The sequence below is a fragment of the Lepisma saccharinum genome, chromosome 21 (assembly GCF_977018435.1).
Source record: "Lepisma saccharinum chromosome 21, izLepSacc3.1, whole genome shotgun sequence".
NCBI lineage: Eukaryota > Metazoa > Arthropoda > Insecta > Zygentoma > Lepismatidae > Lepisma > Lepisma saccharinum.
In genome coordinates this window covers 61,977,666-61,995,807 of record NC_139249.1, presented here as the reverse complement: position 1 = coordinate 61,995,807, position 18,142 = coordinate 61,977,666, and the positions used below count along the sequence as shown (strand labels likewise).

Below are 18,142 nucleotides of genomic sequence, written 5' to 3'. Positions count from 1 at the left end.
TTCAATACGGAACTTGGACCTTATTTAAATTGATCCGAATAAGAAAGTCCCTGGACCGTATTTAAATTCAATCGGAAAGAAAGTTCCTGTTGTGTAGCTGTTCATCATTCATCTTCCAGATGGTAATCGCTCGCTTGGCCTAAATGTGATATATGCGAGAGGCTACATTTAAGGGATGGCAATAGAATTAACTTAAATTAGATATGGGTTTTGTACTCTCTTTGCCTCACAATTAGAAGAAGGTAATTTCCATAGATTGTCCTCTCACTGTTCACACGTCTGGCCTTCCTCTCAGACATTCACTCTCCTTATCCACCACTGTTCAATATTCGTCCGACACTTTCCTTCTCTCTCCAATCTGTAATCCTCACGCTATCCCGTTCAGTCGTCAACTGTCCATTCTCTCTCTCCTCTAACTCCCATGCCCCATACGCCTCTCAAGTCAATAACCTAACCTTTGCCTGATTACTTATTCAGCATTCCTTTCTTTGCTATCTTAAGACTTGACACTTCTTACCCAAAACCTTGGGTACGATACGAAAGGTTCCTGGGCCGTATTTAAGTTGACAGTATTTAAATTGATCCGGAAAAAAGGTATGGAATACTTTACAGATAAAAAGGTTTTTTACGGTTCAGAACCCATTTAGCTTGCTGACTTTCTCTCCTGGACCGGAATTGAATTTATATTAAATTCTTGGACCTTTAACAACCCTGATTCTAAGTTTTGCATCACGAAATATCATTTCGTAAAATTTTGATTCTTACATGTTCGCATTAATTAGTCTGAATTAGAAACCGAATATTTCGAGGTGAATTTTAATCGCTTCCTGTATTCATAATTGTATAACACAAATAGGAAATTCATGTAATGTATATCGTATGGAAATTGCCTTTATTTAGACAATGTTGACGTCAAACCATAAAACCATAGGCATAGTGAAAACACTTAAAGGTAAATATAATGTGTCATTATCTTTTAATTTATCATGTATAGTAAATATATAGTAATTCTTTTTTTTATAGTAAATACTGAAAATTTATTGGCTAACATTACTTAATTGTCTTGAGCATCAGACGACAAGAACACTACATTGGAAATCTCCACCGAAATCATGCATAGTTATTAATTCTCCATGTCGTGTTCTTGAAATCACCTTGAAGCTCTTAATGACGGCGTTAAACTCCTGCGTAGCTGCCAGCTGTTGCTACAAAGATCTCCGCGAAAGTAAAACACTGTGCACGCAGATGTGAAAGCATGTCAAAAGGCGAACTATAAAATTAGTGACAATAGAAGAAGTCTATCCTTTGAATTTAAGCGTTAAGCATGGTGTGATAACTTATATGCAATTCTGAAAGTTTCTAAAGAGCTTTTACGTACACGTTTGCATTGTCGACGTTCTCTCTTCTATTAAATGTGAAGCAATAGTATATCCAAAACCGAAATGACCGCAAGGAATTAGAAAGTGTCATTACTTTGGTAACAACATGAAAGAGTTTATTAGGATATATATACAATTATCAATATCAAGTTTCGTTCTCCGTAGAATATTAAAAGTAGCACGTACGTACTACCCACCTACCCAGTGGCGGCGATTGGGTTCCAAAACCGGGGAGCAAGGTGCCAAAACTGGGGGGGAGGAAGACAGTATATTTCCCTTTGTAGATAAGGTTTAGAATATTGCGGGGGCAAATGTGGCGAAAAGTGGGCACAACTGCCCCCCTCGTCCTCCTCTAATCGCCGCCACTGCACTTACCGTTACATGCTTGAGCAAGACAAATACGAGAGACAAGAGAGGAATGGAAAACACTGATCTTCATAAATATTAAAGTATTCGCACATAATATGGGTTATTCAATATATTACCGGAAATATTTTGTAACAAATATTTATTACAAAGCACCAAAAGAACTACAGTACCATGTTTTAACATAGTCACCCCTCCTAGTTCAATGCACCTACGCCATCGCTTGATAAGGGAGTAATCACTCATGCACCGCTGACTGGACTTCGTCGTCATTCTGGAACCTCGATCCATTTAGTGCATCAATGAGTGGGCCAAAGGTGTGGAAATCGGAAGGTGCGAGATCGGGCGAGTATGGAGGGTAGAGTAAGCACTCAAACTTTAGGTCCTCGACGGTAGACAATGTGACATTGACAGTGTGTGGTATCTCATTGTCATGGAGCTAAAGCACACCAGTGGACACCACACCATGTCGTCTCTGGCTGGTTTCAGTTTCTCACACAAATAATTGGAGTAGGTGGCACTGTTTACATTATGACCTCTTGGCATGTAATGTTCAAGAATTAGCCCCTTTTGACCCCAAAACAAAGTTAACATGACCTTTCCAGCACTCTGTTGAGCACGCACCTTCTTCGGTCCTTTACCCGAAGAATTTTCAACACTGGTTCTGCCCTTTTTGAACTTCTCAGCCCTCTCGTACACTTGTGATAGATACAGTTGTCACCGTACTGAACTGTCATGCGGCGATTAATTTCTATCGGTTTCACGCCTTCACTCAACAAAAATCGTACGACACTTCGCAGCTCCAGCTTGGAGGACTCGTGTAAGGGTGCCGCCATCTTGTGTAACTGTTTCCCAGCGTCCCGTGCGCGAGGCAGGCGTGCCAGCCCAAGCTCAGAATAGCTTACAGATGCCTTCACAAAATAACAAACATATAACAAACACGGTCATATTTTAATTCTTTACACTACTTTTCCGGTTATATATTGAATGAACCTTTTATAAACATAATATAAAAATTAAATTGAATCATACTCTACTATACGACAACCATAAACAATGAAAAGGTCGATAATATATAAAAACATAAGTAGTCCTTCCGATATAAAAAAAAAAAAATTGAGCTATATTTACTGTTTCAGTAGCATACTTTTCCATATATATTTATGCATTTATTTTATGTGGAAACTGTACAAATGGCGAATAATTTTTGACTGTGTTAGTTATCGAATGCCTACTAATATCAGTTAACTATCTCAAGTAAATTTTTCATCAGAAACCAAGGTGTATTTTTGAAATTTTACTTCTGAATAGGTAATGAAAATTCGCGCCACGAAAGCACTTTTGTTCATATTTGCACAGGAATTCTACTGACAATATTTTAAAGACTGGATAGCAGGTTGACATCAAATATCTTCAAATTTAATTTAAGTATGATTAAACTTGCTGTTTACTTTTCAAATTTTGACTTTAACGAAATTTGGTTGAAGAATAGTTAAATTTCGCACACTGATTACTGCGAATTAAGTTTGGTGAGATTAAACAATATGACTATACGTACCACAGTAATTAAACAAACCATACTTTCCCAGATGGCGTATGTGTTACGTCATCACATTGTAATCAAGCGGTACCGGTTCGATATTGGATCCGATCCCACTTTAAACTAAAGATCCAGTCCTGATTTGCCTGCTGTGCATAAAGTGGACTTAAAACAAACTCAAAACAAACCATAATTATTATTTCATGTGTATTCCAAACACATTTTGGAATTATAACGTTGTAACGTAGCACATGGAAATTCCCTTTCCAAGTGCTTTGATGTAATATAACGTACACAATAACCTAAAGGTAAGATATAATTTGTAATAATATAATATATTTACAATATTTTGAGCTAAAAGGGACGAGGAGACAATTGAGTGGAGAAGGTTACATAATTTAGAACTACACAATTTCTATTCATATCCAAATACTACTAGAATGATTAAATGAAGAAGACTTAGGTGGGCAGACCATGTGGCACTAATGGGAGAGGAAAGAAAAGTTTACAGGATTCTTGTTGGGAAACCTGATGGTAAGAGACCAATAGGAAGGCCAAGACGAAGATGGAGGGATAACGTTGAGATGGACCTAAAGGAAATGGGTAAGGATGGAATAGATTGGATTGCCCAGGATAGGGACAAGCTTGTGTTGCTGCAAACACAAACCTTCGGGTTTAAGAAGGCTAGAGAGTTAGTTAGTTAATATACAATTTACACGGAAGTAAATATTTACTAGAAAAGTAAGACTAAATGCTGAAAGCTCCTGCCAAAGTTGAAGCCTTTCTTTCTTCCACCGATCTGCCGATAATTAAGAACACGTCCCTGTTCACGACTGACAGCTTGAGACGGAACTGTTACTCGCCTGTTGCTGTGAAACTGTTAACTAAGGAACGACCCATTCTCGAAAACTAGCAGACCGTGTGTGCGTGTATCACAATTGATTTTTCTAGGCAGTAGAACAGTTTATTGGGAGAATGTTTCTTCTGGAAGTATTTGTTGGCGAGTGTGGCGACGGATATGCAAAATGCGTGAATAAAGGCTACGACAGAATTTCTTCACACTGACAACATATCCCAAGTACGTTTGGATACGAAATATCTGAATGTACCTACAAGCAGGGTTGTAAAAGGTCCAGGAATTTTAAATAAATTCAATTCCGGTCCAGGAGAGTAAATCAGCAAGCGTAAGTTGGTTGATTTTCGGTCCAGGAACATCTTTTATCTGAGCAATTTAAATACTGTCCAGGAACCTTTTTCCTGGATGAATATAAATACTATTTAAATACTTCCAAGAAACGTTTTTCTTCGGATCAATTTTAATACAGTCCAGGAACCTTTTTTCAATAAAACAATACGCATCTTGGGCGGAAAGGTTCCTGTTGCGGAACCCAATAAAACCCATTAGAATTTATGGCTTCCTGGACCCCAGATCGTTGCAGCTTTCATTTGAAAATGTTGATTTTCTCAAAATTTCGGAGGGGTCTGCATCTCCGTCAGCTCCCTCCCCGCCTGTGTACCTTTAATAGATTCAAAAGTACCGTGAAGCGGATTTATGTTTACAAAGATGTTGTTGATTTTTTCTACATTTTATTGAAAAATATGCATGATACTCCTTACCGAGTAAATCTCAGTGACAAACCTGATTCTGTGTTCCATTGATATAAACACGCACAACAGAAAATGTAATTTTTCGAGGGCTCGTACAGGCTGAGATCAAATCGTAATGCAAAAGTTGTTCAACTTATCCTGTAGGAGCTGTGAAAGTTTGTCGATGCTATTCAAGAACACCCTGTGTAAAGGTAAAGTTCCCCGTGCATATAGCACCGTGCCGTGAAGGAACATTTAGGGGATGTGAGGGTACGGTCCCACGCATTCGTGATCTCGGCCATTTTGGAGATAATGGGATCAGCACCACGTTCGTAGCCTTTACCACCCAGGGTTGACCACACACGTACCGATTGGTTTGAAGCTGGATGGGCCCCAGAACCACTTTATGCTGGGACATCGCCTGGAAAATTCCGACCACCCCGGAAATCAATCCCGGGTCTCCCGTGCAACAGTCAGACGCCGTAGCTACTAGACCACCGACCCGTGTGGGTGATATAAACCATGCAGAAAATGCGTGGAAGGAGAGATTACGGAAAGGTTTCCTGTTCAAGATTGTCAATTTCCTAGAAGGTAAGTGCGCGGATTTTACAAAAGTTTCCTTTATCTCTATTACAATTACAGATTAAATATTGTATACGTTAAATAATTTTAGTAGATTATTATGTATTATATATGAAGAAAACAAGATCAAAACCTACCTTGGTGACTGGTATTTTATAGCCCGCTGTCCTCCCAAATCCTGTGTGACACGAATTCATCCCTTTGAGATCTGCCAGGCTTTCGAAATGGAGGTCGTTTCTTACAATAGCGACTGCACTGTACCGAAATTCCTCTAAAATATAAAAAATAAAGTATTAAGGATATTGTAATTAAAACATTGATAATTACACAAATTTACATACACAAGACCGTTTCATAATTTGGTAACCGACTAATATTTTCGAAAATGTCAACCTCATTTAATAGAGACACATTGATAAGTCAAAAAGATATATTTTGAACTCTAGGGTTCATCGAAAATATTAATTAATAAAGAACGGTTTCGAGTAATGGTTCTATTGCTAGGACCCTTCATTACGAAAATCCTTCGTGGATTGAACACTGTAAAAGATTGAAATTTCATCTATAGAAATACTCTGCGTACGTTGAATCAATGGCTGAAATTTTGTGAATTTTGATTTCTAATCATAGGTTGATTTATACAGAAAAACGGATTGTTGAGTCACTTGAGCACGAAATGTTGAATTTAATTTTGAAGATAAGGTTCCGAGTAGCACGTATTGCTTGTGACTTATTTCTGAAAACCGACTAAAATTCTGTAATTGTGACATGCAAATAATTTGACACGATTGTGATTTTTCGTACACAGCGAGGCAATTTTCACATCTATAGCAGTGACTGCACTGGAGCAATTGGAGCAGTGCTGGGGTATAGATCATTTGCAAATAAGGTTCAAAGGTGTCTCATTATTTCCTTCTCATCGCTGCTAGAGTTTCTTTAACGATACTTAATAATTTAATCAGAATATAGTAATGTGTTGTTCTTTCCGCCATTTTCTCATCGTTGGATTGTGGCGTAGTAGAGTCTATATCTTTTACTTAAAGTTTTATATATAGTACTGAACGACCCTTTATAATGAAACTGTGACAGCAGGAGAAACAACAATTAAAGCAACATAAAATGACACGAGGAAAGAAATGTTTTAAAAAATAAAGGTACACATAAGTAGAGAGGCAGCACTTCGTTCCTACGCGTCAGCAAAAATTCGATGCGACTGGTGTTATGTTACATCCGGTGTAGCGGGGTACGAGCTGTTTTATTGTTGAGTCAGCAGAACGTGTCTGATCACGTTGAAGACATCGGAAGCGATGAGGGGAGGGGGTCAATGGATTTGTCACGTTGTTTCTTGATGTACGCTAACCTAACATGTCCGTATGTTTGTGTGTGTGTGGAGGAAATGCGCGCGCAAACATTGCGTGTGATTCAAAGACATGAAGAAATGATTTAAAGATGGCGCCGAAGGTGCTTTACCCCGAAAGCTTAGCGGCTAAGGTTATTGCTCTGTAAAACAAGAGGCGTTGAGGGTTCGATTCCTCGTAGAGTCAATATTGCTTGATTGATAGATTGAGTTAGTTTTTTTAAGTCCGTTTTATGCACGGCAAAACTAATCAGGATTGGAGCTACAGTTGAAAAGTGGTGATTCGGACCACTATGTGCCTCCACCGAGTATCGAACCTGGGACCCCTTGATTACAAGGCGACGATATCAATATTGAATGGTCTCGATTAGCCTGTGTGTAAATAAAGGCAACAAAATGGTTGAGTTCGAAAATCGAGTTGGGTTAGTGGTTAATGTTGTCACCTGGCAATGAAGAGGTCGCGGGTTCGATTCTCTAGATAGTTAAATTAGGCCAATTGTTTAGTCCCGCCATTATAGGTCCCCGATTAGTCCATCTGTGCATAAATAGTGTTTGAATAAAATCAATATGGCGGCCTTGGGTTAGTAGTGGTTATTGTTGTCGCCTGGTAATGAAGAGGTCGCGGGTTCGATTTTCTAGGTAGTAAAATGAGGCCAATTGTTTTGTCCCGCCATTATAGGTCCCGATTAGTCCATCTGTGCATAAATAGTATTTCAATAAAATCAAAATGGCGGAAGCGTTTTGTGTTTAGCGGCGGCGGCGCGGCGCGGCGCGGGGCGGCGCGGCGCGGGAGGCGGTGTTTTTTATTCCGCGAGATGTTTTAAGCAAGTGGTTGAGGGTTCGATTCCCAATGTTGGTGAAAATTGGATATTCAATTGTATTTGTTTAAAAGTTCCGATTAGCTTTTTGTGCACAAAGAGAAAATGAACTAATTGGAAATAGGATGTTTATGCTGTAATGAGAAGGTCCCCGGGTTCGAGGCGCGGCAAAGCGCGGGGTGGGGTGTTTTTTATTCTGCGAGATGTTTTAACCAAGTGGTTGAGGGCTCGATTCCCAATGTTGGTGAAAATTGGATATTCAATTGTATTTGTCTAAAAGTTCCGATTAGCTTTTTGTGCACAAAAGAGAAAATGAACTAATTGGAAATAGGATGTTTATGATGTAATGAAAAGGTCCCGGGTTCGATTCACAATGTCAAATTGGCTGATAATGATATTGTTTTTAAAATAAAAAAAAGAAGTGTGTTGAGTCCCCATTAGTATTTATGCAGGAACAGATATTAAAAATCAAAACAAAATGGCTGTGACTGGTGTTTAGTATTCGAAAGGTTCCAAGTTCGAGTCCAAATGTTGGCTAATATTTAATTTAATAGTTATAAATTTTTTTTTAGTTTACAGAATTCTTCCCCATTTATTGCATTTTGGCGAACATGTCCCCCCCTTTGTGGGATTTGGACATGATGGAGATATGGAGATATACATAGAAATTGTTGTCAAAGTGCCTAATAATGATTTTCTGTTTAAATAAAAAAAAGTGTGTTATCAGTCCCGATTAGCATGAACAGATATTCAAAAACAAAACAAAATAGCTGATATTGTTGTTTAGTATTCAAAAGGTGTTGGGTTCCAATGCTGGCAAATTGCAGAATAACATTGATTTGTTTAAAAAGTGAGTTACTATTCCCGATTATCCTTGATACACAAATTGAAAATGGGGGTGATTTTGGAGTTTTGCAACCAACGGGGGTCGAGGGTTCGATTTTCACTAGGGGCTAATGTTGGCGTTTTTTATGCAGTCCCGATTAACCTTAATGCATAAAGCTGTTTCAACGAATATCGAACCTGGAACCTTTTGATTACAATGCAAAGATTTTACCACTAATGTATGCTATGTTTTAAAACCAAAAATAAATAATAGTATCGAATTTTTTAAAAGATGCGTTACCACTCTCGATTAGCCATTATGCACAAAAAGATGTGTTTTGAAACCAATGGGGTCGAGGGATCGATTCCAACTGGGTATGTGTGTTGAGGAAACTAAAGGTCAACAGACATGGAAAGTTTTTACTCGCCATCTGAAAATAAGTTTTTGGGCTTGGTACAGGTAGCTTTTTGTAGAAAGCCCCACAACGGCATCAACGTGGCTACCATCTGTGGGGGCCTCTTTTTTTAAGTTGGAGAGGGGCACAAGGCCGCTTGTACCATACAACCTTGCACCGAAGAACCAACTTGTCAACTAGTCACTCACTCCATCATTAAAGTGCACAACATAATATCAGATTTGCACTGATAATAAGCAAAGAATTATAGCGGCTGCATAATTATATTTCAATGACAGCAAATGGTTTCAAATGAATGGTTTTCATTTTATTGTTTACTAAGTAACAGATTTGGTAATGAAAAGCTTTAACATTTGCATATAATATGAGATTTCTTTTGGTATCCAGTTTGTATGTTGACCAAATCACAGATATACTATTACTAAGGATAGCATTAACTTAATCTAATAAAAATATATTCCAGTGCATTACAAAATTAACTCATTCTGTTTCCTGTTGTTTGAATCCATATGGTAAAGTCTCGAAACTTGATGCACATCTTTTTCTTTTGGTATATACCACCTGAAAAACCCTTATTTCCGGCTTACTAACAACGGAATGTCTTTTTGTGCGTACGATTTTGTTCGAGTTGAGTAAAGTTAAAGAGGAGGTGTTGTTGAGAATAGCATTGGTGAGTGATTCGAAATTGATTGTGCTGCTGTTTTTATGGTTTAGACATATGCCTTTCACCTTGCAAACAGTAGTAACATTAGTATTGTTTGGATTTACTACCTCAAATGCATAACTTTTCGGCCCACTGGATGAAAATGCTCTGATATAAGCATTTTTCCCATAGAGTTCTAGTTCATTTGTTAACTCCCCTAGGTAGTCTCCAACAGGCAGATCAACATCACCTGGCCTTTGAATATAAATGACACTATCGGTATCATAGTACAATACATTTTCGCCTAATGTATCCAAATATTCATAAAGCTCTAATCGTGCATGGGTTGTAGTGTATGCTGCAATAACTACATTTACAGTCGATAATAGAAGTGCAGATTCTTCGAGATATTGCCAGTGAACTATCAACATATCTTCATTTATAGGTATAACTTGATGTACTTCAACATAGGGACTTTCTAGTTTATCGAAAAAATCCTTAGGATTGTTGATAATACTAACTTGACCAGGGTTTTCTCTCTGTCCAAATTTACCCCAAAATGAATTCAGCATAAGTTTTGCTAAGCTTCGTAATCCAGGATTACCACATATTCTGTTTTCATCCAACAACACACCCTCCTTTTCAAAATAGTCAGCTATGTATTTTTTTTTTTTGGATTCTTCATCAATACACCACAATGGCCAGCCGCTTGCTTCAACTTTTGCTTTGAGAAATGTATTGATGTACTCTGCAAAAACACCACCTGATTTTTTTGCAGGATCATATTGTTCAACATTATATTCCCATACCTCATGTAATTCTAAAATTTTGTATTTCTTTTGAACTGCCTTCTGAACTTCATCCACAACCCAGGTTCCAGTTATAGCTCTTTCCCTAGCAGTATGGTTACATTCCGCCTGGTTTATTTCATCGGCACAAGTTCTACATAGAGGGAAAGTTAATTTTGAATTGGTTCGATATGGTAACACAGGATGGTACAGATCTCTCGGTGGAAGTATTGTTGCTTTGACAAGCCCTTCAAAAGAATAAATATCGGGGCATTCTTCCCCTACATAAATTTTCACCGGATGGCTAACTGGAAACTTTTTAACTTTGCAACAATAAGGGTACAGGCTACATACATCCTTATATTGAATTGTTTCATTTTCTTTCACAGTGTAATGTAGTTTGGTAGCATTAGTTCTACCACCATAAAACGCCTCCCGGGGAATTATGGGGGCTTTAATTGATAACGGATGTTTTTCAACATAATGTTTCATGGTTTTGTTATTTCTCAACTGCTGATGAAATTCGCACCCCCACATCTCATGGACAATGTAGTTAAGTGCTTTTAATCTGGTAATTTTATTTTCTGTTCTTTCATACCGAAAAGACAAAGTATCATATGGGTCATCATGAAGAGGTTCTGTACGTGAAGTAGGGAAACATTTGACACAACCATGTGTTCTGCATCCTTGATATTCAAATACTTGCTCTTGCCCCTTTTGATCTTTAAAATATCCATCTACTTTCAAGTTTCCTCCAACTTTTACTTCTGGTCCTCTGGCTGCATGTTGGATTTCGATTTTATGTTTTTTTTTCCTCCCATACCAACCATTGAATAGCCTCTATAGACTGAATATCACACCATCTGTATCCGTTTTTAGGAATAATTCCTATATGTTCTGCTTTCAAAAATCTTTTACGGAATACTTTATTACAAGCTGAAGCGATGGTGATGGCTTCCAATCATGTTGTTTCTCTTTCAAAAGTGGTCATGAATTTCAAACAGGCAGCACGTAGTACATTAACATCTTCTACACAGTACTTTCTCAACTCCTTCTGCATATCGAAAACTACCCCTGTTTTCTGTTGTTCACTATGCCATTCCAAAAAACTGGTTCTCTGATTCTCCATCATAGAATCAACAGCGTAAAATTCAGTACCGGGGACACATCCGACATATTCTTTATTTTTCAAAGTATTAAAAAAATGAGGAAAATACCCTTTGGACATTGGGAGATCAAATGCTTTCGGTAATTTGTTGAGCGCCATTGGAATAAAGTTGAGAGAATCTATGAAATGGATATTATGCATCTTCAAAGATAATATTTTGGCTCCATTCATGATAACAGACGGTGTCCATTTCATTTTTTCGATCATAGTTTGCAGTACAAAGTGCGAATCATACCCTCTACTATTGTGTGCAATACACACAATATTGTTAATTTTGGTGCGGTGAGCTGAAACAAATTGCAGAAAATTGTAAACAGGTTCTGTACTATCAAAAATGTGCTGTTTTTTCCCGCATACACTGCACCATTGAGACATATCTTTGTTCTCAATGCAATTATAGCATACATTTTGGCATACCAAAAGATTTGGAATATGCAGAAAATTGTTTTCAGTGCCTTCTAGTTTTGTGTCCTGCCTCGATTCAATATTGTAGAAAACAAGCATTGCTTTTTTTGATATAAGAGAAGATATTTGTTTGCCATAAATTTTTTGGATGTGACATAGATGTTCAGATGGTACCATATTTTTACAGCTGACACAGAATTTCTGCCCACATATATGAGGATTTCTGTTTGTACGGATAGCATACGCTTTCATGCATTTTTCACAACATTTTACTGTCTGACAAAGAGAGTATTTCCTATTGTAACATGTTTTATGATTATTGTAACACTTTTGACCATAGAAAAATCTGTTACAATCAGTGCACTTTATTTTGGTTTCTGAAACAGTACATTTGGGCTTTTCTTGGCATTGTGAACAAACAGCTGTACAGGATCCTAGGTGTCTAGAAACATGATCATATTTCTTATGGCAAGTTTCACAATAGAAATTAGCGGAGAATGCAGCTGTAAGAGATGTTATAACATTAAAATGGTTGTTAATGTACACCAAATTTAAAGTTTCGCGCCTAGGTAATAAAGGACCTTCATATATCACATCACTCCCGGAAAATCCATTATATACGGTAATTTTGAAATCAGATAAATAGTCCTGAAATTTTTGAATTTCGGTAGTTCCTCCACCACCACTCAAATTTTCCCCAGCTTCTCTGCACAGTTTATCCACTTCTTCTTCCATAACACATTTATGTTGTCTAACATACTGATAACGTTTTATAGGTTCATTTTTGTAAACATTAATACCTCTTGCCACAACCAACGCATAAGCCAAACACCTGCTATCGGAATTTTTAATAGTTATAATTCCTTTTTTTAGTTTACAGAATTGTTCCCCATTCATTGCATTTTGGCGAACACGTCCTCCCCCTCGTGGCATTTGGACATGATGGAGATATACATAGAAATTGTTGTCAGAAAGAAATGTTGTATTGCTCTGCAATACTTTTTCCAATGCTGCCCACAATATCTCCATATTTATCGCCTGTGCTTCCCGAAAAGATAACCAAAAAGGGAGATCAGGGTGATCTTCATTCCTGATAGTAATACCAACTTGGTCATGCTCGGCCACATCACGTAGAAGATATTGGATCAGTTCTTGCAATCCCTCCTGAACCCATATCACCGGATTCTCATTCTGTGGTGCCCCCCGCAACCGAGCACGCACCATTCGTCCTTCCATATTGAATCTTTGGTAACGCCTTCTTGTCTCTTCTATAACTTCAACATGATGTAACACTGCATCATCGCCACCGCCTACCTGTCTGCACACTTCCGCTTCCTGAATACAATCCCGAAGAACCATTTGGTATAACACTGGCGAAATATGATTTGTACATTGCTCCAATTCTTTAGTCTCTAAAACAGATTCTAAATGGAAAATATCTCCACATTTTTCATCGGTTGTTCCAATACACCCAAATATCCCTGTATCCTGGTTGTTATACTTGTTAGGAAACATTTCAACATGTCGGTTGGTCTCACTAGAAATAGAGACAGAGGGTCTGGATTGATTGCTGTTAATAGCAGTAGAGGTAGAGGGGGTAGAATGTTCTGCTGACTCAACATTATAACCGCTCGTACCCCGCTACGACAGGATGTAACATAACACCAGTCGCATCGAATTTTTGCTGACGCGTAGGAATGAATAATTTCTACGCCATTCCTACGCGTCAGCAAAAATTCGATGCGACTGGTGTTGTGTTACATCCTGGTGCGTGCTCGGTTGCGGGGGGAACCACAGAATGAGAATCCGGTGATATGGGTTCAGGAGGGATTGCAAGAACTGATCCAATATCTTCTACGTGATGTGGCCGAGCATGACAAGTTGGTATTACTATCAGGAATGAAGATCACCCTGATCTCCCTTTTTGGTTATCTTTTCGGGAAGCACAGGCGATAAATATGGAGATATTGTGGGCAGCATTGGAAAAAGTATTGCAGAGCAATACAACATTTCTTTCTGACAACAATTTCTATGTATATCTCCATCATGTCCAAATGCCACGAGGGGGAGGACGTGTTCGCCAAAATGCAATGAATGGGGAACAATTCTGTAAACTAAAAAAATGAATTATAACTATTAAAAATTCCGATAGCAGGTGTTTGACTTATGCGTTGGTTGTGGCAAGAGGTATTAATGTTTACAAAAATGAACCTAAAAAACGTTATCAGTATGTTAGACAACATAAATGTGTTATGGAAGAAGAAGTGGATAAACTGTGCAGAGAAGCTGGGGAAAATTTGAGTGGTGGTGGAGGAACTACCGAAATTCAAAAATTTCAGGACTATTTATCTGATTTCAAAATTACCGTATATAATGGATTTTCCGGGAGTGATGTGATATATGAAGGTCCTTTATTACCTAGGCGCGAAACTTTAAATTTGGTGTACATTAACAACCATTTTAATGTTATAACATCTCTTACAGCTGCATTCTCCGCTAATTTCTATTGTGAAACTTGCCATAAGAAATATGATCATGTTTCTAGACACCTAGGATCCTGTACAGCTGTTTGTTCACAATGCCAAGAAATGCCCAAATGTACTGTTTCAGAAACCAAAATAAAGTGCACTGATTGTAACAGATTTTTCTATGGTCAAAAGTGTTACAATAATCATAAAACATGTTACAATAGAAAATACTCTCTTTGTCAGACAGTAAAATGTTGTGAAAAATGCATGAAAGCGTATGCTATCCGTACAAACAGAAATCCTCATATATGTGGGCAGAAATTCTGTGTCAGCTGTAAAAATATGGTACCATCTGAACATCTATGTCACATCCAAAAAATTTATGGCAAACAAATATCTTCTCTTATATCAAAAAAAGCAATGCTTGTTTTCTACAATATTGAATCGAGGCAGGACACAAAACTAGAAGGCACTGAAAACAATTTTCTGCATATTCCAAATCTTTTGGTATGCCAAAATGTATGCTATAATTGCATTGAGAACAAAGATATGTCTCAATGGTGCAGTGTATGCGGGAAAAAACAGCACATTTTTGATAGTACAGAACCTGTTTACAATTTTCTGCAATTTGTTTCAGCTCACCGCACCAAAATTAACAATATTGTGTGTATTGCACACAATAGTAGAGGGTATGATTCGCACTTTGTACTGCAAACTATGATCGAAAAAATGAAATGGACACCGTCTGTTATCATGAATGGAGCCAAAATATTATCTTTGAAGATGCATAATATCCATTTCATAGATTCTCTCAACTTTATTCCAATGGCGCTCAACAAATTACCGAAAGCATTTGATCTCCCAATGTCCAAAGGGTATTTTCCTCATTTTTTTAATACTTTGAAAAATAAAGAATATGTCGGATGTGTCCCCGGTACTGAATTTTACGCTGTTGATTCTATGATGGAGAATCAGAGAACCAGTTTTTTGGAATGGCATAGTGAACAACAGAAAACAGGGGTAGTTTTCGATATGCAGAAGGAGTTGAGAAAGTACTGTGTAGAAGATGTTAATGTACTACGTGCTGCCTGTTTGAAATTCATGACCACTTTTGAAAGAGAAACAACATGATTGGAAGCCATCACCATCGCTTCAGCTTGTAATAAAGTATTCCGTAAAATATTTTTGAAAGCAGAACATATAGGAATTATTCCTAAAAACGGATACAGATGGTGTGATATTCAGTCTATAGAGGCTATTCAATGGTTGGTATGGGAGGAAAAAAAAACATAAAATCGAAATCCAACATGCAGCCAGAGGACCAGAAGTAAAAGTTGGAGGAAACTTGAAAGTAGATGGATATTTTAAAGATCAAAAGGGGCAAGAGCATGTATTTGAATATCAAGGATGCAGAACACATGGTTGTGTCAAATGTTTCCCTACTTCACGTACAGAACCTCTTCATGATGACCCATATGATACTTTGTCTTTTCGGTATGAAAGAACAGAAAATAAAATTACCAGATTAAAAGCACTTAACTACATTGTCCATGAGATGTGGGGGTGCGAATTTCATCAGCAGTTGAGAAATAACAAAACCATGAAACATTATGTTGAAAAACATCCGTTATCAATTAAAGCCCCCATAATTCCCCGGGAGGCGTTTTATGGTGGTAGAACTAATGCTACCAAACTACATTACACTGTGAAAGAAAATGAAACAATTCAATATAAGGATGTATGTAGCCTGTACCCTTATTGTTGCAAAGTTAAAAAGTTTCCAGTTGGCCATCCGGTGAAAATTTATGTAGGGGAAGAATGCCCGATATTTATTCTTTTGAAGGGCTTGTCAAAGCAACAATACTTCCACCGAGAGATCTGTACCATCCTGTGTTACCATATCGAACCAATTCAAAATTAACTTTCCCTCTATGTAGAACTTGTGCCGATGAAATAAACCAGGCGGAATGTAACCATACTGCTAGGGAAAGAGCTATAACTGGAACCTGGGTTGTGGATGAAGTTCAGAAGGCAGTTCAAAAGAAATACAAAATTTTAGAATTACATGAGGTATGGGAATATAATGTTGAACAATATGATCCTGCAAAAAAATCAGGTGGTGTTTTTGCAGAGTACATCAATACATTTCTCAAAGCAAAAGTTGAAGCAAGCGGCTGGCCATTGTGGTGTATTGATGAAGAATCCAAAAAAAAAAAATACATAGCTGACTATTTTGAAAAGGAGGGTGTGTTGTTGGATGAAAACAGAATATGTGGTAATCCTGGATTACGAAGCTTAGCAAAACTTAAGCTGAATTCATTTTGGGGTAAATTTGGACAGAGAGAAAACCCTGGTCAAGTTAGTATTATCAACAATCCTAAGGATTTTTTCGATAAACTAGAAAGTCCCTATGTTGAAGTACATCAAGTTATACCTATAAATGAAGATATGTTGATAGTTCACTGGCAATATCTCGAAGAATCTGCACTTCTATTATCGACTGTAAATGTAGTTATTGCAGCATACACTACAACCCATGCACGATTAGAGCTTTATGAATATTTGGATACATTAGGCGAAAATGTATTGTACTATGATACCGATAGTGTCATTTATATTCAAAGGCCAGGTGATGTTGATCTGCCTGTTGGAGACTACCTAGGGGAGTTAACAAATGAACTAGAACTCTATGGGAAAAATGCTTATATCAGAGCATTTTCATCCAGTGGGCCGAAAAGTTATGCATTTGAGGTAGTAAATCCAAACAATACTAATGTTACTACTGTTTGCAAGGTGAAAGGCATATGTCTAAACCATAAAAACAGCAGCACAATCAATTTCGAATCACTCACCAATGCTATTCTCAACAACACCTCCTCTTTAACTTTACTCAACTCGAACAAAATCGTACGCACAAAAAGACATTCCGTTGTTAGTAAGCTGGAAATAAGGGTTTTTCAGGTGGTATATACCAAAAGAAAAAGATGTGCATCAAGTTTCGAGACTTTACCATATGGATTCAAACAACAGGAAACAGAATGAGTTAATTTTGTAATGCACTGGAATATATTTTTATTAGATTAAGTTAATGCTATCCTTAGTAATAGTATATCTGTGATTTGGTCAACATACAAACTGGATACCAAAAGAAATCTCATATTATATGCAAATGTTAAAGCTTTTCATTACCAAATCTGTTACTTAGTAAACAATAAAATGAAAACCATTCATTTGAAACCATTTGCTGTCATTGAAATATAATTATGCAGCCGCTATAATTCTTTGCTTATTATCAGTGCAAATCTGATATTATGTTGTGCACTTTAATGATGGAGTGAGTGACTAGTTGACAAGTTGGTTCTTCGGTGCAAGGTTGTATGGTACAAGCGGCCTTGTGCCCCTCTCCAACTTAAAAAAAGAGGCCCCCACAGATGGTAGCCACGTTGATGCCGTTGTGGGGCTTTCTACAAAAAGCTACCTGTACCAAGCCCAAAAACTTATTTTCAGATGGCGAGTAAAAACTTTCCATGTCTGTTGACCTTTAGTTTCCTCAACACACATACCCAGTTGGAATCGATCCCTCGACCCCATTGGTTTCAAAACACATCTTTTTGTGCATAATGGCTAATCGAGAGTGGTAACGCATCTTTTAAAAAATTCGATACTATTATTTATTTTTGGTTTTAAAACATAGCATACATTAGTGGTAAAATCTTTGCATTGTAATCAAAAGGTTCCAGGTTCGATATTCGTTGAAACAGCTTTATGCATTAAGGTTAATCGGGACTGCGTAAAAAACG

The 18,142-nt window shown here is 37.5% G+C and overlaps 1 protein-coding gene and 1 long non-coding RNA gene across 2 annotated transcripts in view; one reads left to right on the top strand and one right to left on the bottom strand.

The window, feature by feature from the left end:
• LOC146004346 (uncharacterized) overlaps positions 1 to 18,142 on the top strand; it is a 145,981-nt gene that overhangs the window by 12,280 nt on the left and 115,559 nt on the right. The gene's annotated exons all lie outside the window — the stretch shown is intronic.
• The window catches only part of LOC146004345 (transferrin-like), a 148,120-nt gene that overhangs the window by 52,082 nt on the left and 77,896 nt on the right, over positions 1 to 18,142 (bottom strand). Inside the window, exon 4 of the mRNA XM_083143133.1 lies at positions 5,592 to 5,725. Within this exon, the coding sequence (XP_082999259.1) occupies positions 5,592 to 5,725 (134 nt within the window). The remainder of the gene's footprint in view (positions 1 to 5,591; positions 5,726 to 18,142) is intronic.